Source organism: Camelus bactrianus, chromosome 16 (assembly GCF_048773025.1).
Source record: "Camelus bactrianus isolate YW-2024 breed Bactrian camel chromosome 16, ASM4877302v1, whole genome shotgun sequence".
In the NCBI taxonomy this organism is placed as follows: domain Eukaryota; kingdom Metazoa; phylum Chordata; class Mammalia; order Artiodactyla; family Camelidae; genus Camelus; species Camelus bactrianus.
This window is the reverse complement of record NC_133554.1, coordinates 8,627,320-8,654,529: the sequence shown is the minus strand read 5'-3', so window position 1 is coordinate 8,654,529 and position 27,210 is coordinate 8,627,320. Positions and strand designations below refer to the sequence as shown.

General features: G+C 43.9%; 2 protein-coding genes and 2 non-coding genes across 8 annotated transcripts in view; 1 reads left to right on the top strand and 3 right to left on the bottom strand.

Annotated features, from left to right (window-relative positions):
- Window positions 1-13,194, bottom strand: part of RABEP1 (rabaptin, RAB GTPase binding effector protein 1) — a 165,766-nt gene extending 152,572 nt beyond the window's left edge. The window contains exon 1 of the mRNA XM_074342419.1: window positions 13,059-13,194. The gene's annotated coding sequence lies outside the window, so the exon portion shown is untranslated. The remainder of the gene's footprint in view (window positions 1-13,058) is intronic.
- Window positions 761-23,127, bottom strand: ZFP3 (ZFP3 zinc finger protein). 5 transcript variants are annotated; one of them, XM_074342427.1, is made up of 3 exons: window positions 22,996-23,127; window positions 19,446-19,506; window positions 761-5,587 (listed from the first exon to the last, which is right to left on the bottom strand). In XM_074342427.1, the coding sequence occupies exon 3, from the start codon at window positions 5,577-5,579 to the stop codon at window positions 4,068-4,070; it is 1,512 nt and encodes a 503-aa protein (XP_074198528.1). In that variant the 5' UTR covers window positions 5,580-5,587; window positions 19,446-19,506; window positions 22,996-23,127; the 3' UTR covers window positions 761-4,067. The 5 variants fall into 5 exon arrangements, with proteins under 5 accessions (XP_074198528.1, XP_074198526.1, XP_074198525.1 ...); XM_074342425.1 differs by having other exon boundaries at window positions 22,975-23,049; XM_074342424.1 differs by lacking the exon at window positions 22,996-23,127 and adding an exon at window positions 19,612-19,750.
- On the bottom strand, window positions 9,820-9,891 carry TRNAA-GGC (transfer RNA alanine (anticodon GGC)). Its single transcript has one exon. It is a non-coding gene; the product is annotated as a tRNA-Ala (tRNA).
- Window positions 17,111-17,183, top strand: TRNAG-ACC (transfer RNA glycine (anticodon ACC)). The gene has a single exon. It is a non-coding gene; the product is annotated as a tRNA-Gly (tRNA).
- Window positions 23,128-27,210: the final 4,083 nt, after the last annotated feature.

Here is a 27,210-nt window from a genome sequence, read left to right as displayed (position 1 = left end):
GGAAACGGGTAAGCTCGGGTCCTGGGGTTCGTGGAGAGGACTGCGCTTGCCCCGTCTTCTGGCTCTCCCAGCTCTCACCCTGCCTGTGCCTTCCCTTCCGTGCATCCACCCCAGCTCTCAGGGAGGACGTGGGCTCCCTGCTCAGGAAGTACCGAAGCCTTCTCTCCTACTCCCTACTCCGCAGTGCTGACCACTACTAGATCGTTCAAGTTTTCAACCAGCTTCTCAGTGCTTAGCCTCCGCTCTTCGCACAGGTCACATCGCATGGTAGGTGTTCAGCAAGTGGTTGATGAACGGGCAGGGACCCGCGTTATTTAGGTTCCCTCCCTCAGGTTATCACCAGAATCAACCCTGCCTCGCTTCCCACTGGATTTTTCTGGGCCTCCAGCTCCGGTTCATTTTCGGGGGTTCACCCAGGTGGGTCATCTTGCTATAGCTTCATCCCCAAAGCTAAGGGATGTGATGAGGGAGAGGTCACTGTGGCTTACTTGGTAATCTGTGTTACGGGTAAAAGTTTGATTTCAGGAATGTGTAAAGGACTATGGAGGTCCAATGATGGGTTTCAGATGGTCCATGAATTCCCTGAATTTGCACAAAGTTTTCTAGGCAGAGCTTTTCTGAGTCTCAAAGATAATCCCAGACCCAAAAACCTTAAGAACCTGCCTTAGACCAGGAGTCACTTAGAACATGTTAACCATCATCATCATCATCATCATCATCATCATCTTAAATAATGACAATAAACACCAGCCCAGAAATCTCAGTGACAAGATGATTTTTTTAATGGACCATCGAGATGATCTATAATAGCTTACATTAAGTTGTTAACATGAAAAACTGTATCTATCTAAACAAAGTAGGTAACATTTGCCCTGTTATGAAAGATACAGGATCTCACCAAGCAAAGTAGATCAAGGGCTGAGTGAACAGCTTATGCAAAACTGGAAGCTAACAGAGCACATGTTGAGGGATTAAGGTAAGGCAGGAAACTGGCATACAAAATCATACAGAGACCAAAATGAAACAATGTCCTTTGGAATAATAGACCTTAGAAATACATCAAATCAGTAAAATTGTGAAGAAAGGCTTTATTTACTTAAAGAGTATACCAGTAAAACTGTTGAATTAGAGAAGGATGAACATGTATATGGATGTAGCTGCAAAAATTCTGAAGGGTTATTTCTGGGCAATTTGGTGGGTCTTTGAGATTGTGAATCCTGGTATTTTTAATGGGTCTGAAATGAAGAAAATTCACGTCTTTTCTTTCCTTGGTAGAACTCGAATTGCACTAAATTATGACTACCAGTCATAATTATGGTCAGATTTTGGCTCCCAAGTAAACTGAAGGGGAGAGGGCAGACAAGCAAGAGAGAAATCTTCCTGAGACAGCTGGGTGAGAGGTGGATAAGGGCGGGGAATGAATTTACAGGATATGTGTAAACTGTATATAACAAGGTGGAAATTATTTCATTCACCAAAATTTCTCTTGGGAAAGCATGAAGATATGTTGGAAGATTTTTCTTAGAATGAGGTATGAGACCTCCCTCCTGGGAGAATATGCTCAGGCACAATAAAAGCTGGTCATTAAATTGCCTTCTAATGTTCCAGTGAATTGATTACCTGATGGGCCTTTTCTTTTGCTGAGAAGAGGGTTTAAGAAGGTAATGGAGCTGGGGGTTGGTGGAGGGCGACTGGGTATCTGGCAAGAAAAAGGAAAGGAGCTGAGGTGACTGGTCCTGAGGGAAGGACCAAGAGAAAAATCTTTGGTGGCAGTTTAGCCAAGAAGGGACTACTGAGAACAAAATGTCTCATAGGATATAACCCTCCCCCACCTCCTACACAAGAGCTTCTTCTGTAATGATATGTTTGTGTGTGGGAATCCTTTGTGGGGAGCTTAAAGAGGTGCCAAGTTCTATACCAAGGGCTGAAGGTGCAAGTAAAACATTCAGACACAGGAATCAGAAGGTAAGAGGACAAGTGAGAAAGGTATGTTCGCGTATAATCAATTTGAGCTTGAGCACTGAATAAAGGAATGAGAGCACCCTGCACTTGGAATCACCCTACAGAAAGGGGTATAAAGAACTTCTCCTGCTAAAGTCTGACTACTAGATGCAGAGGTACCTGGAAGGAGTGGAAACTGTGTGATTAACTGTATTTGTACAGCCGCTTTCTCAAGCCAAGGGCATGAATCTGGGGGGACACATATTGGGGTACAGAATAAACCTACTTGGTGGGTTTTGGCTGTGACCAATTATGTTTCCAAAGACATGACTTAAATCCATTATATTCAAATCCATGTAGTAATTAATAATGAACAGAAAATGTGCAAAGGACTTTCAATAAGGCAGTCATGCATCCATCCGCAGCACAGCCCAGGGCTGGAGTCTTGGCTCTGGCACTTACCAGCTGTGTGATCACGGGTAAGTTACTTGACATCTTCCCTGCCCCTCATCTTTTAAATTGGGGTAGGAATACCCACATCATCGATGGTTGTGCAACACTGTAAATTAACGAAAAAGCATTCAACTGAACACTTAAAACGGGTGAATTTTATGGTATGTAAACTATACTTCAATAAAGCTAATTTTTTTTTAAAACGGATAAAAAGAGTACCCACATCACAGGGGGACCAGGAAAATAAAAATGTAAACTGGCACGTGCCTGGCGAAGTAAAAATTCAATAAATACTAGTGATTAGTATTAGTGTAATAAACAGATTAAAAATAGCACACTGAAGATATATAGTTAGATTTTTTTACAAATAAGAATCTAGGTATTATTGGGCTGGTTGAAACTTGAGATCATTTAGTTCAACTCCCCTAATTTTACAGATGAGAAAATTAGGGACCAGCAGGTGAAGTGCCTTATTCAAGATTTGGTTCTAAGACCAGACCCCAAGCCTGCTGGATCCCCACTAGTGCAATTCCTACTACCCACTGCCTCAGAAACACTGACATGTGAAGAACTGAGGATGTGTTTCCTTGAAGAAGAAAAAACACATAGGAGAACACAGGGAACTCATATAGAGACACTGAAGAAAGAGAATTCCAAAGCCAAGGGCACACTGCAAAGAGGCTGTCACATCCTGACCTATCAGCCAGGGTTCCCAGCAGTGGGGCCCAGGTCACAAGAGCTTAAGTGCTTTGGCGAGGCAGGGCCCTGGTCAGTCAGGTGGACTGGCTCATTCCTGTGGCCAGATCCCTGGTGACAATGAAGCCGCACAGTCCTCTCTGCTACTTCCTGACACAGGATCTGTCAGCAGCAGCAGGAGCTGGGGCCAGGAGTGAATGCAGCAGAGTTCTTGGAAGCAGTCAGCCTGAGCAGCCCTGAAGTGGGGAGTGCTGCTTCTGTCCACGCTGAGTAGCCTGGCCTCACTTGTTTCTCCCCTGGCCTTGCTAATCAGCCCCTCTGGATTCTGAGGATCTTCTCCTACGATCCTGTCCATTCCCTGTCAATTTCCTCCATCATGGCACCCTCTTCAGATGACTGAGGAAGCCTAGCGGGAGATGTGAGATGACCCAAGCTTCTTGCTTCTTCATCAATGCTGCCACCTTCTAAAAGAACTTGACAGCATGTTTGGAAGATTTCGAAGCTAATAAAAGCTTACTGAATTATCCCAATGCTAAACAGTGGACAAGAGAGAGGTGTGTCTTCAGGCCATGACTTTAACATTTCGGGGGATAATATTCAAGGAGTCAACTCTGTCATTCTAAGAGGTGGTGGAATCACATTCCTCCATTTTTCCTGAATGGTAACAATTTGGGCTAGATGGCTGGTATGGACCCCTCACATTCTGTGATCCACTAGGGGAGGAGGGAAGAAGGGAGGGGAAAAGGGACAGAGGAGAATTAAGGCCTGAAACAGCTTTTATGATTTAACTCAGTACATTGAAACTTCTCAATGAATAGTTCATAACAGTGCCTCATCCTTTTTGACCAACTGTTTAAATGAAAATCAGCAGAAGAACAGCAGAGGTTCTGTCCACTTGTTCTGAGAACTTGGGGTGCAGATTAAGAACAGGAAGTCTGACTTCAGCTTTCCCACAGAAAGCTTTCCTGGCTTGCAGATCATTCCATACAGTGAACACTTTGATGTCGGAGGAGGTGAGAGCTCCGACTGAAGGTCTTCTGACACTCTTGGCACTCGTAAGGCTTCTCTCCAGTGTGAATCCTCTGATGGATGATAAGTTGGGAATGCTGGCTGAAGGTCTTCTCACACTCACTACATTCATAAGGTTTCTCTCCAACGTGAATTTTCTGGTGGAGAAGCAGCTCAGAGTTATCCCAAAAGGTTCTGGCACATTCATTACACTGATGAGGTTTCTCTCCAGTGTGAATTCTCTGGTGGACAATAAGGTGAGAGGTCCGCCTAAAAGCCTTTCCACACTCGAAGCACTCGTAGGGTTTCTCTCCAGTGTGAATTCTCTCGTGTCTAAGAAGTTCTGAGTTTCCCCTAAAGGCCTTCCCACATTCCTTACAAACATAGGGCTTCTCACCAGTATGAATTCTAATATGTCTAATAATCTCTGAGTTTTGGCCAAAAGTTTTCCCACATTCATTACATTCGTACGGCTTGTCTCCTGTATGAATTCTTTGATGCCGGATGAGCTCAGAACTCTGACCAAAGCCTTTCCCACATTCATTACACAGATAGGGCTTTTCTCCAGTATGAATTTTCTGGTGTCTAATAAGGCCTGAGCTATGCTTGAAGGCTTTGCCACACTCGTTGCATTCATGATACCTTTCCTCAGTATGAATTCTCTGATGCTGAATCAGCTGTGAGCTCACCCTAAAGGTCTTCCCACATTCATTACATTCATACGGTTTCTCCCCAGTGTGGATTCTCTGATGTAGAATAAGGGCTGAATTCTGACTGAAGGCTTTACCACATTCTTCACATTTATAAGGTCTCTCTCCAGTATGAATTCTATGGTGGTGGATGAGATGTGAACTCTGAATGAAGGCCTTTCCACATTCATTACAGGCAAAGGGCTTCTCTCCAGCGTGAATTCTTAGGTGCCTTCGAAGGCTTGAGTTAGTTCCGAATGTTTTTCCACACTCTTTGCACTCAAAGGGTTTCTCTCCGCTGTGAACTCTCATATGCTGAATAAGATGTGAATTCTGATTAAAGGCTTTCCCACATTCTTTACAAGTATGAGGCTTCTCTCCCACAGAACCTCTATGTGTTTTGTTAAGTCCTAAACTCTCTGCGAAGTGCTGGCCAGAAGCAGCGAACATGCCCAGCGCCTCTGCTGCAGCCTCCCCGCGATGCGCCGGCAGGTTCAGGCTGGGCCTGCAGCCTCTCCTGCTCTCACTACTCTCCTGGTCTTTCTCACTTGTGGGTGATTTCTTAAAGATAATCAACCCTGATGCAAAGTCTCTCTCCTCAGGAGACGTCGGCTCCAATATCTCTTCTGAGGACTCTCTGGAACACCCCTCCAACGTGTCTTCTTCACCTGCTGCTCCAAACTCGTGACCCTGGTAAACCACCTTTGGAAGTTTGTCTAATATGGCCCCATGGGGCTCAGAGTCTTCAGAAATTTCTTCCTTGGGAATTACCTCCTTGTTCTCAGTCCCCATCTCACAATCTGAAATGAGAGAGGGTAAGTACGTGAAGTGGCTACAGCGTAGCTAAGTGAAGCCAATGCTAGGGAGTATGGATTGGGCTGGATATGGTTCTGACAGTGCTCAAGCACACTCTCAGGATCAGGTGAGGTTACAGGACACTGATGAAGAGAAGGAGGAGATTTAGGATTACGGTGGACGTGCTAAACAAACAGCAGACACTGACCCACAAGAGTAAGAGAAATTATCAGAGGAAGAGATTTAAGGAGAGAAATAGGAAATGGTTGGTAAGGAGATGCTGATAAAAAGTTCCATAATATTTTTTTAATGGAGGCACTGGGGATTGAACCCAGGACTTTCATGCTAAGCACGTGCTCTACCACTTGAGCCATACCCTCACCCCAAAAGTTCCATAATATTAACACTGAGTTGGGCAGAGCCTGAAATTGGTAAGAAAAACATTTAAAGAAAATGGTAGCCATTTTAATAAATGGTATATGGAAAAGGTTGGGAGAAGGGGCAAAAAGGACTAATATAATTTGGGGGTTTATAGAGGAAGTGACCAGAAGTGAGTAGCAGGAAGAACCATCTTTGGCCCAGTCCTGTGCTCAGCAGCTCTACAGAATGGGGGATTGTGTATGTTGTAGGGGTTACCCACTCAAAAGGTTAATGTGACTTAGCTACAACAGGCACGGAAGTAACTACTCTTACTTCCCTTTTATTTGGGTGAAGTAAGGTTCTAGTTTAATTGTATCAATACCTAATTTTCCCTACTAATTTGAAATGCCTTTTACCATAGTCTAAAATTCCAAATATAGCTGGGCCGACTTCCAGACTCTATTCAGTTCTGATCTGTCTATTCCCTCTGTAATATCAAACTGTTCAACCTATAATAGTTTCAGATTTTTCATTATGTTAAAGTTCTCTCTCATTAGCTTGTTTTTCAAACATTTTTCCTGTCTATTCTCATATTTTTCCAAATAAACTTTAATAAAATTTTGTAAAATTTCCAAACTTACCCTGATGTTTTTACATCCATCAAGTTTCTGTTATGTCTTCTCTTTTAGTAAGTTTTTCTTATATTTTCTAACTGGTTATCATTTATATATGTATATATAGCAATGCTGTTGATTTTTACATACTAATATTATAATTGGTCTCTTTATATAATTTTCTTAGCACTTTTATAAATCATAAAACCTATTCTTTTTAAAAACTTCTAAAAGGCTGTGGCAAAGATTTTTAGTTGTCTACCCAAATTTCCACTCTTCCCTGCCTCATCAGAAACAGAATAATGAATTTATTTTTATAGCAATGAGCCTACCTAAAGAAATATCCTCAGCCTTCTTTGCAGCTACATTTGGCCAAGTAACCAACTTCTAGCCAATGAGGCAGTCAAATGCAAATGAAGCACGAGGGACTTCTGGGAAATCTCCTTAAGGGTGAGGGGGTACATTTCTTCACCCTCTTCTTCCATGCTGTGCCCAGGGCATGAGGGGATAGCTGGGGTGCCATCTTGGACCATGAGTACACCGACATATCCTATGACACAACCAGAGCCAGAAGGAACCTGGGTCCCTGATGACTCTGTGGAGCTGCCGTACCAGCCCTGGAATGCCTGCCTCTGGAATTCTTCTATCTAAGAAAGAAATAAGTTTTTTCCTTGCTTAAGCCATTATGGTTTTTTTAATTTATGAAGCCAAACTTGCTCCTAATTGGTACAATGGCCCCAGGTATTTAGCTGTCCCCTCACAGAAGTAAGGTCCAAATGCTGGGGAAGTGAGCCTCACTCCTGTTCAGGGAGTAAGCAACCGAGAGCTAACACTGAAGAGGCCCTGTGTCTAGGGCAGTGCACCTGTGGCGCCACAGCAAACGTGAGGACACAATCCTCCTATTGGTAAAAGTGTTCATTGCAGAAGGTGATGCTCAAAGTGGAGCGGGAGGCTATGGAACTTCATCCTCATAATGCAGAGTCATGGGATGGTTTTTAAGCCAAAGAATGACACAGTTCATGGTCAGATTAGCATTTCAGGTGGATGTACACTAGTGACCACGTAGTGGCTGTAGCAGAAAGCAGCAGACTGGGATATAAGGAGACCAGTTAAAAGGCTGAAGCAGTCATCAAGGCAAGGGGTGATGAGATCTAACTAGGGTAACAGTAGTAGTGGGAATGAAGCAGAAACAGACTAGAGAAATGTCTAAGAGGACAAATTCTGTACGACTTGGTGTGTGATTGGATACAGATGTAAAGGAAGGCGTAATGAGATGGACAGTGGTACCACCGAGGTCAGGGATACTGAGGAGCAGCTAGTTTAGGAGGAAGATGATAGATGAGCTCTGCTTTAGACAAGATGAGTTTCAAGATATCCATACAGAAGTATCAAGGAGTAAGTCCAAATGTGTTGGTCTAAAGCTCAGAGCAGTCAGGACTGGAGATGGAGACAGGAATGAGTAGTGTGAGAACTGTCAGCTACTGCAAACAGAAACCTAGAAAGCCAGAGGCCACACTGGAGCGTTAACTTCCATGTTCCCTCCAGATCTTTCAACCTTTCTCTACCCTCGCTCTGCCCCAGGAGGGGAACCTACACAGCACACATCAACAGGCCCTCTGGCTTCCAGTAGTGTTCAACCACTGGGGAGCCCCAGTAGGAGGCAGGGAGGAGAGTAAGGTCAGGGTATTTACCCTCCTGGTTCCTTCCTATGAGGTGGCCTTGGGCTCATGGTGTCCCTCAGCTGAAGTTCATTACACCTCTCAAGGAGTCTATCCTACCCAACTGTCTCTATGGGATCTGGGCCCTCTCCTACGTCTTGTCTCTTCTGGCCTGGGGTGGTGACTACTCCACTATTGCCAGCCCCAGGTTCCTCAATACCCGCCCACACCTACATCATTTATAATTAACTTCTTTGCAAATAAACCCTACTCAAATTATCCTACTTTGAGTGAAGTACCCGTTTCCTGTTAGGACCCTAATGATAAATGGGTAGGTGAAGCCTGCCAAGAAGAGAAAGAATGGTTAGTGAAGCAGGCGGAGAACCAGACACAGCGCCACAGAAGTCACCAGGGCAATGCAGAGGGAATTACAAAGCATCACGTGCAGCTGAGAGATCCAACAGGGTAAGAACTGGAGAACATCCACCGGGACAGTTAGTCACAGGCAACATGTGAGAACAGAGTCTGTGGAACGACGGAAGCAGAAGCCAGGTGGCGGTGGACTGATTAATACGTGTGCTGCTCCTTTCAGAAAATCTGGATGAAAGGAGAGAACCAAGATGGGCAGTAGCGCAAAAGGTCAAAGAAAGGTCAAAGAGGGATCTTCTCCGATGGGAGAGATCTCAACATGTTTACATTAGAAAGGATGGTGTCAGTGAGAGACAGGTTAAGAGGGAAGAAAAGATGAGATTACTGAAGAAATGAAGACCCTGAGAGGCAGGAGAGACTGGGGTCAAGTGGTGAGGAAAGGGGAAGGTGGTGACTTTGGGGTGCCTTTTGTACTGCTCTTTTGCTCTGCCCAGCCTCCAGTCACCCCCAGGATGGTAGTTACTACCACCAGCCTGCCCTGGGGTCTCTCTAGTCACTCACCAGTGCAACCCTCGTAAGCCCCCTCCCCTGACACCTGGAGGGATCCTGATCTCCTGCTGGAATCTTGAAGCCCTGGAAGCTCTTTGTGCTACACGTGAAAATCACCCGGGAATCTTCTTCAACTTTCCCCAACTCAGAGCCTTCTCTAATTTTCCCACGGAGGAAGGGCAGGTACCCAAAACCTGGATTTCTCCTTTTTGTTCAACTTTTGAAAATTGTAGATATGTACCTATATAACTGTAAGGATCCACTGTAGAGAATTTAGCTATCTTCTTCATCCAGGGTACCGTTTGGGTTGGGAAGCACTGTTTTAAACAAATTTCTCTCTAATGCTCATCCAAGAACAAGTTCCACAAGGTGGTATTTCAGTCCTTATCTACTTCTGACCCCCTCTCTAGCCTTGCCTCTCCACTTTTATCTCTCCCTTAGTTACTTCTTTTCCATCATCCATCTCCTGGCAAAGTCAGCATTCATAGAACCTGTATCTGGAAAATCACTTGTCCACAGTAAAACAAGATGCAAGATATAAAAGTTATCTATGTATCTATCCCCAACTTTAAGACCTGGTTCAAAATTCAAATCCACAAAGTCTTTCCCAACTAAATCTGGCCTCCTGTGATTATTCTCTTTCTGTTGCTGTTGTGGGGAGGTAATTAGTATTTTGTTTTTTTTTAACAGGGGTACTGGGGATTGAACCCAGGACCTCATGCATGCCAAGCACGTGCTCTACCACTGAGCTATACTCCTACCCCCACTGATTATTCTTTCACTTTGCGTTCTGCCAGTGACATAATACTAATGTCATTTGTTAAATATTGCTTTATAGATACTTTCTCATATACAAATCAAAGCCACCCTCTGTATTTTCCCAGAGGCACAGCCACACATTAGACTTTGTCCTCATATGGAAACCCCACTACTCACAGCCCAAATTCAAATTTCCAAACATAATTTCATACATGTATGTTTCTCACTTCTCCACTTTCCTAAACCTGAAATTACTTGTTTCTGGAGAGAGAAAAGACAGAGGTGCCACCTGAGGAGGAGGCTGACCTCAGTCTGGGGGATGACAAGCATCTACTGGGTCTCCGTAGTTCAGAATAAGGTCTTCACACAAAAAATCGATGGGGGAGGGACAAATCAGGAGTTTGGGATTAACAGATAAACACTACTATACATAAAATAGATAAATAACAGGAACCTACTATATAGCACAGGGAACTATATTTAATATCTTGGAATAACCTATAGTGGAAAAGAGTCTGAAAAAGAATAGATAGATCCATGTAACTGAATCATTTTCCGTATACCTGAAACTAACACAACATTGTAAATCAACTATACTTCAGTTTAAAAAATCAAATTAAAAAAAGAAAAAAACAGTTTAGGGAAAAAAACCAGAATAGGGTCTTTAACTCTGCACACCTTGTTTTTTTTTTTTTAATGCAGCCCAGGAGAGCAGGCTCAGAAAGCCTCATTCACAAAATACTGATGCATAAATCAAATACCCACCTATTAATTAACCATGAGAAATAAAACTTTTTAAAGTACCACACTGCCTACATAAGAAGCCACATAAAACCCTAAACATTGTTTCATAGGTTTGCACAGCAGGAATTTTTTTTTTAAATGATTGCTTGTTAAATAATGATTCTTGGCCCAAAACGAGGTTAGATGCAGGAAAACTAGAAAACTTCTAAAACTACTCATCTACATATCCGCCCTCAGACCTCTCCAGGGGTACGCCAAGGGAAGTGTATTTTTAACAAGTGCCCCAGGTAATTCTGATGCCCCACCAGCTTTAGACCATCTGAATGGCTGGAGCTATCCCACTCTCAATATGGTGCATCCATCTCTACCCAAGTTCTGGTCCACCAAGCAGATCCACGCATGTGTGAGGCAGCAGGATTGCAGATACGCTGCCAGTTCTTGCTCTGACTTCTTTTTTCCTGTCCCTCATCTTGACCGCCCCACCCCTACCCTCAAACTTCTGTGAGTAGACACTGAATATATAGCAATATTTGGAGCTATTCAAATTTATGATGAAAAAATGATGAAACATTTGGATATCAACTTACAAACATGTAAGGAGATACACAAAGCTTTTCAAATTATTTTATGGGGTATGTGAGCAAAAGAGTTTACAGTGGCCTTGCTCTCAGTGCCAGAGATCTGACCTCACCCAGGAGCTCCAGGGGTGAGCCCCAGTCACATTAATACCATCCCCCTTGCAAGTGACTGCTCAGAACAGGAGGGACTGGTTCAGGAATGGACAAATGCCTTCATCTGGGTCAATGATATCCTGAGAACGTTTGCTGGGAGCTTCTGGGAATAGCTTCCTGCCATCCTGAGAGAACCACAGGAAGAGACTTGTATGTACTGCTGCCCAGAACTGCCCAGAACTGCTGCTGGATGAAGGCAGGAGCGCTAAGAAAACTGAAAGGAAATGGAGCCAGGGCCACTAGATTAAGTCAGACCTGAAACTGCTTTACTTCTTGATTTCCAATTATGAGAGCTTATACACTTGTATTTTTTAAGCCAGCTTGAGTTGTACTCTGTTACTTACAGGCAAAAGCATCTTAACTTATATAAATACTTTTCCTTAATTCTTGAAAAGCCAGATGGTACCAAAGAGTATCCAATACAAGGATCTCCTCCTCCCCAAAGTCTTCACTAAGACCTGCAGGAAGGAAGTTCTCTCTTGGTCCTCTGGGCCAGCATTTCATGGACCTCTTTCTTTGTACTATAGTTTTCATGTTGCTTCCTGTGTATTGCTCTCCAACGCCTACAGAATAAAATTTCTTAACGGGACTCATCCACCCTCCCTGTCTCCCTTCCTATCTCCTGTCCCATGCTCTCCAATGATTGCTGCAAGCTGCAGTCATGCTCAGGGTCCTGCAGTTCAAACACTTATTATTCTTTAAAGCTTCTTTGCCTTTGAGAACAGGTTATTCTCACTTCCTGGAATACTACTGCCCACCTTGTGCACTTAACAATCATCTGTAAGACTCAGCTCACAGGCAGGCCCCTCCGTTTTCTTCCCTGCCCCTGCCCCTGTGGCTCCTTCGTCTTGTAGCAGTTTCCTCATTGTACTGTTAGTCTATCTTCATCTCTGCTTTCTTCTTTAGACACGTGCAAGGACGACATTCTATTTATCTTAGTATTCCTGGTGCCTAGCACATTTCGGGTGCCTGGTAAATATTTGTTACATGAATTTCTGTACGAGTCTTATCGACATAACGAATCTGTGATACCCTTGAGGACAAACTGGATATTCCATTCATTTTTGTATCTGAAGAACCTAGAACGATGTCTGGCACACAGCCAATGTCAATAACCCTGTAAAAATAAGTTCCTTCTCCCAATCTGGATGACATTTCATTTAAAGCACTGTTATCTTCCTTTCCTCTGTCCTTCCCCTGGTTCCCCAAATCAGGAAGGCTCTATTAACTTTGAGCTCAAACCGGACTCCTTTCTATAACATACCCTTCTAAAGCCAATATCCCATCTGCCAGCCCTGGGCACAATCTGCCAGGAGGCCTGAAGTTTTTGACAGTGCCCGCCATTTCGTCCCCGCAGGTTACTTGGGGATGGCATGTCTGAGAAAACCACAGCTCCCATCGGCCCCCACGTCAGGACCGAGGAAGGGGTGTCCCTGCTGCTCCCGCGGCTGACAGGCATGGAACCAGAGCGGGGACCGGCCCTGGCCGTGTCCAGTCCCCACACCCTCCGTGTGCAGGTGGGGAAATGGAGGCCTGGGGCGGGGGGACCATAAAATCCAAGGTCACACAGCGCACCGGGCTCAGGCACGGGCCTGAACGGGGGGTTTCCGCGGGGCTCACGGCGGGGGGAGGTGGGGAGGGGTCGGAAGCCCAGTGCCCTCCACCCCACGCCGGGACGGAATGAGGTCTCACCGCAGGCAGCCACGGCCCCACGCTGGCTCCGCTCGGGCTCCCCACGCTGGCTCTGCTCGGGCTCCCCGCGCTGCTCCGCCCGCTCGCGCAGAACCCGCAGCTGTTGTCTTGGTTTCACGGGCGATGGGCACCGGCCACTTCCGGTACCCGGGCGGCACTCCAGCCAATCAGCGCGCGCCGCACTCCAGGAGGAACAGGTGGTCGGCAAGCCTGCGCCCCCTCACATTTTCCAGCCTTGCTTTGCGCAGGGTACTGCCCGCTCCCGAGCCGCACCTCGCCGCTGCCTGCCACACCAGCTCCCTGGAGTGGCCCTGTGCGCCGGGCGATGCCCTCTTCAGCTCCACGGTCACTGACGAGCTAGGTCCTCCGAGTGTCCTAGAACGGCTCCAAGGATGCACTTCCTCCCTGGGACCGGCCGCTCTGCCCGCTGCTGTAGCTCCACAAGCATTCATCTGGACTTGAGACACTGGGAGTTGGCTTCACTTTCTCGCCGGACAGTGATCGCGCGATCCCCTTAGCCCCCTCCCCCACCCCACCTACATCATTTATCCCGTCACTGCCTTCCCTGGGCTCCGTGAGTCTGGTGAACACAGGCCCCTAGATCCTAGGAACAGGCCAGTCGTCTGCTAGGGGTGAAGGAAGACCTGCTCTTGAGGTCAGGAAAGGCTTCCTGGAGGGAGTGATGTTTGGGCTGACATCCGAAGGTTAAACGGGAATCGCCCAGGGAGGGAGAGAGCGGCTCAGGCAATGGGAACGGCATTCTACCCTAGCCTCCTTATTTCTTGAACTTGACCCTTCTCATCTCAGAACCTTTGTACTTATTGTTGCTTCCTCTGCCTTTCCTGTGCACCCAAGCTTCTTGTTATTCAGGTCTCAGTTCAAGGTCACAACATTGGAGAAGCCTGCCATCCTATCTAATGTTGCCTCAGACTATGCCACGCCTCCCAAGTATCAGTTACAGGGAAGGGCTGTGATTGGCCTTGTTTAGGTCTGGTGCTCACCGCTGGACCAATCATTGTATTCACGGGAAAGGGATAGTAGGATTAGCCAAATCTGGGTCACCTGTCTTCCCCAGTTGTGGGGGCAGGCTTCTGTGTTTGCCGCACCATAATCCTGTGGAATAGGGAAGGGAGTGACTATTACCAGAAAGTATATATATATGTCTATCTCCAGTACACAATCTATCGGGGGGAAAAAGCTTTTGCTTGAGTTTTTGGGATTAGGCTGTAGACTATAGGGTTCATCACTTTGGCCATTCTCACACCAATTTCCTTAACTCCTTTGCCCTACTGTCTGCAATTGCCTGGGAAGTTTGTTAACCCTGGATCAGTTGCAATGTCCATTTTGCTTGCCCAGGCTGCTGACAGCTAGTGGGGAAAATCATACCTTTTGGAGAAAAGCTCCCAAATAAATGTATGGTATCCACTTTCCAGAGGTCTTTCACTGCTGCCCAGAAATCATCTTCTGTTTCCCTAATCAGCTTGTCTACCCTTTACATGATTGCTTTTGCAAACTTCTTGACTCTGCTGAAATCTTTGTCCAAGCTATTATCCACCTCCACCATCACAATCATTGCCAACTGCATTCATCCCAAGGAAAGATGTCCATACTACACAAGTACCCTGCCTCAGACCAAGAACGGAAGGCACTGGTTCTGCTGACTTTTATCCAGCACATCTACATTAATGGTCATCTCTCTCAGGAACCTAGATCAGTGATTCTCAATCTTGGCTGCACATTGGAATCATCTGAGGATCTTTAAAAATATTGATGTCTGGTGCCACCTACATAGAGTCTGTTGAAAATGATCTGAGATATGATCTGGGCTTTTTTTTTTTTTTTTTTTTTTTTTCCTTTCCAAGCAATTCTAACATGCAGCCCACATGGTTGATAACCAATAGCCTAGGTCAGTGATTGGAAAAGTGTGCTGTCTGTTGTAAATTATATTTCAAAAATTTTAACTTAAAAAATAATTGTAAATCAACTATACATCAATAATTTTTTTTATTTTAAATTAATTTTAAATAAAAGAAAAGCGTGGTGTCTAAATCAGCATCACCAACATCATGTAGGATGATGGTTAGAAATGCAAAGTTTCAGCCATCACCCACAGATCTCCTGAGTCAGAAACTCTGAGGGTAGGGCTCAGCAGTCTGTGTTTTAACAGATTCAGGAGTTCTGATGCACACTATAGTTTGGGTATCACTGGCCCAGACATGAACAGTGCTTCATTTGATCAGCCCTTGTAGGTGGCTTAGACAAGAAAAGGACCAGTTGTATCCTGAATACCTGGCTCCCCCGCCCTCCATCTGCTTCAACACACTAGCCAATTTACGGGTCATCTGGAGCCATGGGGATCTACCAAGAAAAGAAGACCAAGATAAATGGTCCACAGATACCATTCTCACTCCCAGTGTGTATGGGGATGTGTATGATGGGCAGGGGCTGATGTTTCATGTCTCCTAACAGGTTCAGGAGTTCATGGAATCGACTTTTATAGGTGAGTCTGAGCAGTTTCGCTCCTCTTGAAAAAAATGGCAGGTAGGAATTCACCGTCTTGAATTCACACAGAGACAGGTGAATAGTAAAGAAAAGACATATTGCTCTCGTTCACCCCAGTCCCTTCCCATCTATCTGCGGAAGATGTGGGAAGGAGGGCCACCCGCACTGGCGCCACTCCTTTCTTATACTTCAAAACCATGCCATCTCTCAGATTCGCTTACGACTCTGATTTGGACCTAGTGCTGATCATAATTATATTTTCAATCATCTATGGACCACATTCCAAGCTATTACCCAACTAGTAGTAAGGGCACTCCATGTCCCCTCAGACTTAAGTAGCATTGTAAGTGTAAATCATTGTTCGGATTCTGGAAGAAATGACCAAAACACCCACCTTGCAAGCTTTCACTTCTTTCAAAACCTCTACGCCCTCAGGTGAATAACCCTAGGCCAGGGCATAACCTATGTTAAGGCTCAATTAAGTCTTCAGTGTTTCCCTCACACCCCCAGCTATGAGATGCAAGGAACCAAAACAAAATGGCAACCTCTGCCTGTGGCATTAACAATTACCTCACGGAGCCCAGAGAACCAAGTCTGAGCCTGACCCAGCAAGATCATGTTATCACTATGCCAGGAGAGCAGTTCTAAACCTGAGAGGTGCCTTCAGGGTCCTGTAAGGTCCGCGACTCTCTTGGGTGAAACCACAGCCCCTTTCACATGGGATAAAATGCAGCAACACCTGGAAACCTCAATCTCCCAGCAACTGCTCCATGGTTTGGTGCCAGGTGGAGAGGCAGAGAAGAGAAGGTTGCCCTGGCAGAGGGGTGAGTGCTGGCCTTTGAGGAAGGAGAGCATGAGGTAGTGGGAGGGGATGCACTGGAAACACACAACAGCAGAATGTACAAGGCTGCAAGTGATCAGAGGACAAAGCAGAAAAGAGCTGTACCCCAGGGTATGAGGCTCCTCCCCAGTGCTCTGGAGTCTTGTCAAGGTCAGCAAAATAAGAACCTACCTGGTCCCAGGGCTAAGACACCACTGGGCCCCAAGAGTGCCCCTGCCCACGGAGCCCCAGATCTGCCTTAGAGCCTTGTCCCCATCACCATACTCCAGGCAACTGCTACTAATTAGCCTGAATTCCCACAGGAGTAGAAATTATTTGCAATCCAGGCCAAGGCAGTCCTATGTGAATATTTCTGAGGCTCTTTTTTGAGATAATAACACGGGAGGACAATCAAGTCCAAGTGTCTCCCACCATCACAGGGACATAAAAGTTCCCAGTGTGAACAGAGAATCTGGAATGTGGGCAGGACGGCTCCTATTTTCATGGTGTCATTTTCCCAGCTCAAGATATGATCCATAAAAATCACGGATGAACTATTCAGTCCTCCAACAAGATCCCTTCTCTTGGACACAACCTTTCTCTCAGGCTCATGCAATCCATTTACCACCTCCCACATTCTTTTCACTCACTCTTCACAGTGGGTTTTCTCTTACACACCCTGCCCACACTACTGCCCTTGTCACTGCCACTGAAATCAGAGCTGTCAGGGGGAGGGTATAGCTCAGTGGTAGAGCACATGCTTACCATGCACAAGGTCCTGGGTTCAATCCCCAGTACCTCCATTAAATTGTTTTTTAAATAAATAAACTTAATTACCTATCCCCACCAAAAAAAAAAAAAATACAAAAAACAAACAAAACAACAACAACAACAACAACAAATTCATGGCTATGATGACATGTCAGGGTCCCTCTTAAGCAAGAGGGTCCCTTTGTCTCTGAGGCTTCATTCTGCTGCCAACACCCACACACTCCCTTTCTAGACTCATCTTGGGCCTGTTGCCTTCCTGCCTCATTCAAACTCTCTGTACGCCTGCGGTAGGGAGTCACTCAAATGATCCTTAATCTCACTACATTAATGCCATGTAAGAAAGCATGATGTACGGACCTTATCCAAGTGGGCAAACTATAGGCTTTGAGGCGTGGTTTAAAGGAACAATAACAAATCCAGACTTTATAAATATCTAATGTAGCTTACAAAGCCCTCTGATATATACCAGCCATGATCAGAGTCTCTTGAAGGCTAGGCTGTCTACGGCAACTGGAGAAAAGCCCTTCATAGCTGGGGGCCGCCCAAAGGATCCAGGGACTTGTCCAAGTTTATTCAAGTCAGAAGTGGGGAGACCAGATTAGCACTCACATGTTCAGACTCCTGCCCACGCCCTCCTCACTCCAACCTGGCTGCTTTCAAAGTCCCACTGAATACACATCCACCTTCACCACTTAATGGAGCCCTGGGTTTTCTTTGTTTTATTTTTTGGTGGGGGGGGCGATAATTATGGTTTTTTTTCTCTTTACTAGGTGGGGGGAGGTAATTTAGTTTAGTTGTTTACTTTTTAAAATGCAGATTGAACCCAGGACCTTGTGCATGCTAAGCACGCACTCTACCACTGAGCCTTACCCTCCCCTGCCAAAATGGGGTCCTGTTTTGTCTAGGCCTGTTTTGCCTCTATTTTGACCATGAGTCAGCTCCAGAGAAGGAATTTCAAATCTAACATCCAGAAAATCCACGTTTGCCTTACATGTGCATCAAGTATCTCCCATCTACCAGAAGAAAACCGTGCACAACCAGGGTGTTTGGGTTACCTATCTGGCTTCCCGACTTCAAGACCTGGTTCAAAAAATCATATCCACAAAGCCTTCCCTGATGCCTCTCTTATCCCAGTCACTCCTCCACTGTCCTTCCTGACCCTTCGTGTTTGGGCTAATTTGACCTTCGGTAGCTTGTATTCTCTTGTAAGAATATTTGACATCTCTCCACCTGGTGATAAGAACCCAACCTGCCCTTGGGGACAGTGCCCAGAGCGCAGCACCAACCAGAGATGGTCTGTGCACATCCTGAAGTGCTTATCTGGAAACGTCTTTGATGGTTAAACTGAATTTTAACAGTGGCCTTAAGGAAGAGTACCTTAACCCAGAAGTCTAGCAGGAATCTGGGGCACAGGGTAAAGGCTGGCTTTAAAAAACAAAACAAAACAGAGCAATGTCCAATTTCCTTCACGAGCTTTCAAATGGCAATTCTTGAAATTTTGGTTTGATTGGAAGGGATGGGCTTTCTTTCACTTTTTTGTGTATTAGGTGAATTTTATATCCCATGCTTTCAAATTACTCAACATTACATACATACAATGCATCCAGTAACACCACAGAAATATAAGGCAGTTCCGTCAGTGAGCAGAAGGCAGATCCCAGGTCTCTGGCCCACCTCTGGAGGCTGTACTTTAGAAAGTCCATGATGGGGGCAGAGCCATCAGCATTTTATTTCCCAGGTGATTCTGATGTCTTTGGGCATTGCTAAATCTAAAAGTCACCTCAACCCTGAGAAACAAGTCTATCAATTTAAATTCAGTATTCAAATAACACAGCTAGCCTGGATGCTGAAATTCACACTGAAGAGAATGAATGATGAATATATTTCAGTGAACAGGTGCCAAGACACATGACTATATGGACATCCTTAAACCTACACACAGGAGGTGCACCTAAAGTTTATTTTTAAATTAGTCATTTAAACCAGGAATACATTTATTAACTCTTGGAACATTGTTATAAATATTGGATAGGTTTTCATAACAACCCACAACAATGTATTTATCCAATGACACACTGATGCATTTAAAGGTGTTTTCGGGGGTTGAGAACCACCGGGAAAGCATGGGCTTGGAGACAGCCCTGCACTCCACTTCCCAGCTCCGCATACCTGGGGAAATGACCTGAGCTTTGCCCCCTCAGTCTCCTCACCTCTCCAATGGGATAATATTAGCACGTTGTGTTCTTGGGGGAATTGAGTGAGAGAACGCACAGAAATCAAAAACACTCACTTACACTACAGCAGCTTCTGGTGCAAATCAGGAGAGGAGAGGTTTTCTGGGGTAGTGGGCAAGAGCTGGAAGAAAGGGGTAGAAGGAAAGAGAGTTTGTGTGAGAAAGATTATCTGAAGTGGTATTAACTAGGGGATCTTGATTTCTCAAGAGACTAAAAATAGACTTACCATATGATCCTGCAATTCCACTCCTAGGCATGTATCCAAAGGGAACCTTAATTCAAAAGGACACATGCATCCCAATGTTCATAGGAGCATTATTTACAATAGCCAAGATATGGAAGCAACCTAAATGTCCATTGACAGATGACTAGATAAAGAAACTGCAGTATATTTATGCAGTGGAATACTACTCAGCCATAAAAAATAAAATAATGCATTTGCAGCAACACGGATGGACCTGGAGATTGTCATTCTAAGTGAAGTAAGCCAGAAAGAGAAAGAAAAATACCATATGATATCACTTATATGTGGAATCTAAAAGAAAAAAGACAAACAAACTTATTTACAAAACAGAAACAGACTCACAGACATAGAAAACAAACTTATGGTTACCGGGGAAGGGAGTGGGAAGGGTAAGGGAAGAGGGTAGGAAGGGATAAATCGGGAGTTTGAGACTTGTGGATACTAACTACTATACATAAAATAGATAAACAACAAGTGTATACACAGGAAACTATATTCAATATCATGTAGTAACTTATGGTGAAAAAGAATATGAAAATGAATGTATATATGTTCATGATGCCTCTTTCTTTCTTTCTTTCTTTCTTTCTTTCTTTCTTTCTTTCTTTCTTTCTTTCTCTATGGAGGCACTGGGGATTGAACCCAGGACCTTGTGCATGCTAAGCACACACTCTGCCACTGAGCTATACCCACCCCCTATATGTATGTTCATATATGACTGAAACATGATGCTGTACACCAGAAATTGACACAACATTGTAAACTGACTATACTTGAATTATATATATATATATATATATATATATAAACAAAAACAAAAACAAAGTAGGGAATCTTGAAGGGGACAGGGGATTCGTTTGTAAATTGAGAGGTCATCTCCCTGCTCAGGGATGGAGACTGTTCTTGATGGGCACCAGGTGGCGCCACAAGCCTACAAACTAGCGTCCTGCTGTGTCTGAGAGCGGATGAAAAGGAAGAAGTTGAATTGCAGCGCACTTACCAACCTGGCATAGTTGACAATCTCAATAGATGCGGTGTTTTAAGTAAGGTGATTACACTTCAATGAACCCATAACATTCAACATACAGACAAATCCCCCTCGTCTAGATTCTTTCTAATTATATTTCTACATCAAGGGACACGTTGAAACATAAACACCATATGTGTATTATTTGTTAGAAAAATATCAGAACCAGCATCCCAAACCAGACAAGCCATTTCTGTGGGCAAATATGACTGTGAAATGTGGGCCCTGGTGGAGAAAGAAAAGAGGAAAATGTGGGGAACATTTATGACAACTGTGGGGGAGATGGGTGGTTGCCTGTCCCAGTATCACCCACCTCGCCTAGAATCCCAGAGGCACGTGGCCGCTTGCAGTACAGAGTACAATTTCCAGTCTTCCTTGAGCTGGTGTGGACATGTGGCTAAGCCCTGGGCTGCGGGGCATGAATGGAAAGGGAAGCTTGTAGGAAATTTCCTTGAGAGACAGATGGCAAGTTCCTCCCTCCATTCCGTGCCTGCAATATGGTTTTGATGCCAGCAGCGCCTCCTGGTACCCAAAGGCTAGTGCTGCGCCCTAGGATTGATCCCAGGAGACTATGAGAGCTTCATAGGAACCCTGGATTGTCTACCTCTGGCCTTTACTTAAATCATGGATAAGCCACTGTTATTTTGGGTCTTACTCATAGCCATCCAACTGATATTCTATGTAAGAACCCCACTTTCATTTTTAAAGAGTACTTTCATATTAAAAATCATGTCAAAAAGACATGCACCTTGATGTTCATAGCAGCACTATTTACAATAGCCAAAAAATAAAAACAACCTAAATGTCCACCAACAGATTGGATAAAGAAGTTGTGGTGTATATATATATATATACCACACACACACACACATATATATACATATATGTACACACAATGGAATACTACTCAGCCATAAAAAAGCATAAAATAATGCCATTTGCAGCAACACGGATGGACCTGGAGACTGTCATACTAAGTGAAGTAAGCCAGAAAGAGAAAAAAAATACCATATAATATCACTTATATGTAGAATCTAAAAAAAAAAGATACAAATGAACTCATTTACAAAACAGAAACACAGTCATAAAGAACAAACTTATGGTTACCAGAGAGTAAAGTGAGTGGGAAGGGATAAATTGGGATTTCGAGATTTGCAGGTACTAATATATATAAAATGATTAACAAGTTTATACTGAATAGCACAGAGAACTACATTCAATGTCTTATAGTAACCTATAATGAAAAAGAATATGAAAACAAACATATGTATATATACAGATGACTGAATGTTGTACGCCAGAAATTGACACAACATTGTAAACTGACTCTACTTCAATAAAAATAGATTTTAAAAAATCCTTACTGAGACACCATTGACAGGCACTTCTCCAGCAAGTGGTTCACATTTATGTTTACTGAGACTTTCTGGGACGGTAGTAAGGACTATTAGATAATATACTATACTTTTGTATTTAGGACTAGTCTTTTCCCCTGGGAAAAGAGATGCTTTGCTAGTAAAGACCAGAAGCTCATAAATGGGAAAGTCACGGGTGGGTTCCTCCCAAACAGTCAACAACAAACAAAGCCCCTTTCCCTTGCTCTAGTCCAGAGACATCCTTTGACATTTGATGGAATTCTTCCTGGGCCGCTAGATTTAGCAACATACAGACAATTATATCTATTTGTATTCTCTTTTTGTTTTGCTTTTGTTTTTTGAACTTTGATCTTTGGGTGCTTATATTGGTTTAAAAATTAAGTTCTGTGATTGAAAATTATTATTTTTTAAAATCGAAGTCCTTAGAGCTACCTTGGATCCAAAATAATCTGAAGTCTGCCTGTTCTGCTTTTCCTGGGTTCTTCTGCAAGAGCATCTATGTTGAAAAAAAAGAGTATCTACGTCGGGGTTCCCTAGGGAAGCTCACCAGAGTCTTGGAATACAGGATTTTTGTTGGTGGTCAGTCGTGTAAGCAGGGAGGGTCAGTGTGACTGACCTTAGCTGTTTAGTCTCGAGCCCAGACGCAGTGTGGCCCAAGGCCTCTAGGCATACAAAAACAGGTGTTTACCATACATCCCATTGTTAGCATTAACTACCTGGTACGGCCCCAGGGCCTCACGTATACAATGATACTCTTCCCAGACTAGATATTCCGAGGGCTCGAAAGGTTATCCCGCAGGAGCTGGTCAAGGGCCAGTCTTGAAAATCTTGTGCAGAGTCTGAGCAGCCCAGGCCTGCCGAGTTAACCCATTACCTTTATAATAAAGCCATAAAATAATAAATGAATAATAATAATACAATAATAAAAAATAAACTCAGTACCTTGTAGTAAAACACCATTACCTCAGCTAATTTCTGAGGACCTCCTTGGAAAGAGTCCAACCAAAGCAGATTTCAAAACAGCAGTGTGTACAGCATGGTGGCACTCAGCAAACGAGTCCATGAAATCAATACCATTCTTTGGACTGGTTTTGGTTAGGCACCTATAAAAGAAAAGGGAAGATGGGGGCGGGGAGGGCGGTACAGAAAAAGGAAAGAGAAAATAGAGAGGGTCATTACTGGTGCCTCTGAAGATGGGAGGTCTGTGTCTTGGAGCTGCCCGGTTTTTCCAGCTAAGGCTCTGTGACTAAACCCATCCCTACTCCTTTCCCTTAGCTGGCTAGTTTCTTCCCAAGTGTTTCCTTCTTTTTAATTTTTTTTAATTAAAAAAATTTTAATTGAAGAATAGTTGATTTACAATGCTAATTTCTAGTGTACAGCACAGTAATTCAGTTATACATATATTATTTTTATCATAGGTTATTACAAGATACTGAATACAGTTCCCTGTGACATACAGTAAGACCTTGTTGTTTTCTTTCATTTTTCCTTCCATCCCTTTCTCTCTGCTCCAGCTGTTCCAAGACCCCCGAGATCCAGATGTCCATTCGGTTCCCTCCAAACAAGCCATCCAGACTCCAGGGCTTCCCTCCAGGGCCAGGACTAGGGTCAAGGGAGGCACAAGGCCACAACATTAAAGGTGGCATCACTCTCAGGATCATGCAAGAGAGCGAGTGCCCCTGGAAATTCTGTACCCTGGGCACTCCCTCCATCCCGGCCCCACATTCCGTCTCGAAAGAGGCTCTGCACAGGAAACTGCACCCCACAGTTCTGCATGTGTCGAGGAGGACTGGGCAGGTATGAGAATAGACACAAAGGCCGAGTTCTGGGAAGCAATGAAGCATTACTTCATAAGAGCACGAATGCATCTTCACATCCCTCTCTTTAATACGCACATCCTAATGGGTAATTCCATCAACATTAAGCTGAAAACCAGAAAATAATGGAAATGGCCCACATCCACTTCTCTCATTTCTACCGGGGGCCCCTCCACCCTTCAACCCTTTCAAAGGCACGAGGGCTCTTTCCCCACAGCACCCTGGCACCTTTCCTCCCTCCCACTTCTTGGTGGGAGAAAACTTAGGACCCTCCACTCCGGGACTGCCTTGCACTTCCCTGATTATGGGCAAGAAATGACCACAGGGGACATCAGCAGCTCTGCCCCTGTCCTCAAGGACATCTGAGCTACTTACAGGCACAAAAAGTCACGATGCTTCCACGCATTTCCGAGACGCACGGCCAGTGCTTTTCCAACTGGTGCGGCACTTCTGATGAGACACAGAGAGGAACTGCAGACAAACTTTCTTCCAGGTTTACCGATTGATCAATTATTCACCTAAGAAATGTCTCAACCAAGGGAGTGCACACCAGGACCAGCTGGCAGCTTTGCATCACAAAATAAATATTCAGAGATCCTCAAGTTGCTCAAGTTTTTATCTCTTTTTCACAAAGCAGATTCTCTCGCACAAGTCTAGCTGAAGGTTCCCTCGTGTTCATTGCATTCATAGGATTCTTCCCTGAAATGGATTCTTTGATGTCGCTGTAAAGCTTGACCTAGGGCAGAGAGCATTTCCACTTCTATTAGAGCCAGTTTCTCTCCCATCTGAATTCTCTGCATTTCAACTATAACCGAAGACCTTCCAACACTCATGACATTTTTCACAGTGTCTCTCTCCAGAATGAATTCTTTGATGTTGAATAAGACTTAAGCTCTGATTAAAGGCTTTACCACTTTCAATAAATTATAGGGTTCCTTTTACAAGTAGATACAGTAATGTCGAGTAAGATGTGGGCTCTGAGGAAAGGCTTTCCTGCAGTCATTACATTTAAAAGGTTTCTCTTCTAACATGAAGTCTCTGGACTGATAAGGCTGAATTATGTCTAAGTGTTTCCCTACACTCCTTACATCCTTAAGATTTTTTCCAGTGTGAATTCACTGATGTGCAGTGAGACCTAAGCTGTCACTGAGGGCTCTTCCACACTCAATGGACTCACAGGGGTTTCTCCCAGATGAATTTTCTGATGGGAAACAATGTATGAACTCTTCCAGAAAGTTTTCCAACAGTCATTACGTTCCTACGGCATTTCTCCACTGTGAATTCTCTGATGTTGACACAGCCACCTAAAAAATTTCCCCACATTCCTTACATTCATAAGGTTTTTTCCACTGTGAATTAAACAATACCTAATGAATTCCAGTTTCCCCTTGAAAGCCCTCTGGTATTCATTACGTTTATATGATTTTTCTCCAGTATGAATTATCCTATGTGGAGCATGGTGTACATCTTTGGGCCACACATGTCATGGTTTCACCTAGCCCATTGGTAAAGATTAAAAAGAAAAAAAAAATGATAAAACTGTGTTGGTGAGGGTTTGGGGACATGAGCACTTGTTCATTGCTGAAGGAATGCAAATTGGTACAAGTTCCAGGGAAAGCAAATTTTTCCAAATGAAAAATGCCTGCACCTTTGACTGAGCTACAGATAGGATTTGTTCTACAGTAGCTTTCTTGTGTGTAAAATCACAATTGTCCAAGGTTATCTAGTGCAACATCGTTCATAGTAGCAAATGATTTCAGTCTAAATGAATCTACAGGGAAACGGTTAGATAAGTCCTGACACATGTGTAAAATGAAACACCTTGTGGCCATGACTCAAGAGTGAGGAAGCTCTTTATAAACCAATATGGAACTATTTGAAAAGTAAAATCAAGGTTCAGGATAGTCTTTACTGAACATTACCAACTGTGTAACAAAAAAACAAACAAACAAAAACAGAGGGAGGAAACCCCACAAATTTAATTGTATATGCAGTCTGTCTCTGGAAGGACTGAAATCCTTATTCTAGGGAGGAAAACCAGGTATGGGTGCCTTTTTCTTTCTTTTCTTTTTTTTCTGTACCACACAAATGTACTGGTTATTTTAAAAATTAAATTTAATAAAATTCTGAAATCAAGAAAAGAAAAGAGATAGATGAAGAGATGTGAATTTAGGCAGGTGAGAAGTTTATGATAGAGCAAGGAAGTTCAGAGACTGCATCATTTAAAACTGTAATCTGCTCCAGTTTCTGGTTCCACATGTGTAGAGCTTGGAAGTTTCCATTTCATCCTAAAAATACGTAAAAAGCTAAACAAGCTGAAAAATAAAAAACTCTTCTGAGATCCATAAGAGAAGGGCAAACGACTGCCCTCTCCAACGTTGGAGAGACAGGCAAACACAGAGAATCACCACATAGTGGAGGAGAAGCCTCCACTGGAACCAGAGCTGCGCTAGGGAAGCTGAAAAGGACATTAACAAATTGCTGCAGGCAATTCTGAGACTGTGGGCAAGTCTAAGAGTTAAAACTTCAGGGGGACACAGCTACTACAGGGGCGGGAGAAGCACACTTTGGTGAATGTCACCTTCAAGAACTCCATCAGGTTCTCACAGTAAATACTGGAGAAAATTTCTCCTTGTGCTTTTAGCTGGGGAAGGAGAAAAGGAACCGTTCTGAAATACATCAGAGCTCTCTGCCCTCAGGAGAAACTAGCTAACCAGAACCTAACCTGCTATGGTTTTATCAAGCCTAACAGACCTGGAGACAGGGAAATAGCCAAACTCCAGCCTACTCTAACCAACCTGTCCCACCCACCCAAGTGGGACAGAAAAAAAGGTGGGGAGAAAAAACAAAACAAAGCAAAAATGAGAAACACTGTGAAGTTCACAGTGCAGAGGCAAAGGCTTACTAAAAGACCGAGACCTAATCATCGGACTAGAAAACACCCGCTTCCCCACACATCACTACCACATTGCTAAAGACCTACGAACAGCAGGTTCTTTTACCCAGTACACCATGTCCAGCTATCAAGAAAAGATTACTAAAAGGCAAAAAACAGTTTCAAGAGACAGAGCAAGCATCAGGACCAGACATGGCAGGGAAGCTGGAATTGTTAGACAGGTAATTTAAAACAACTATGATTATAAATCAACTACATTTCAATTAAATTAAAAAAAATAACTATGATTAATATACTAAGGACTCTAATAATGGGTAAAATAGTCAGTGTGCAAGAACAGGTGGGCAATGTAAGCACAGATGAAAATTCTAAGAAATAACCAAAAAGAAATGTTAGAAATCAAAAGTACTGTAATGGAAATGAAGACTGCTTTCGATGGGCTTGCTAGTAGACTAAACAGGGCTG

Coding starts and splice junctions, on each gene's coding strand:
- ZFP3 (XM_074342427.1), bottom strand. CDS start 5,579: ATGGGGACTGAGAACAAGGAGGTAATTCCCAAGGAAGAAATTTCTGAA.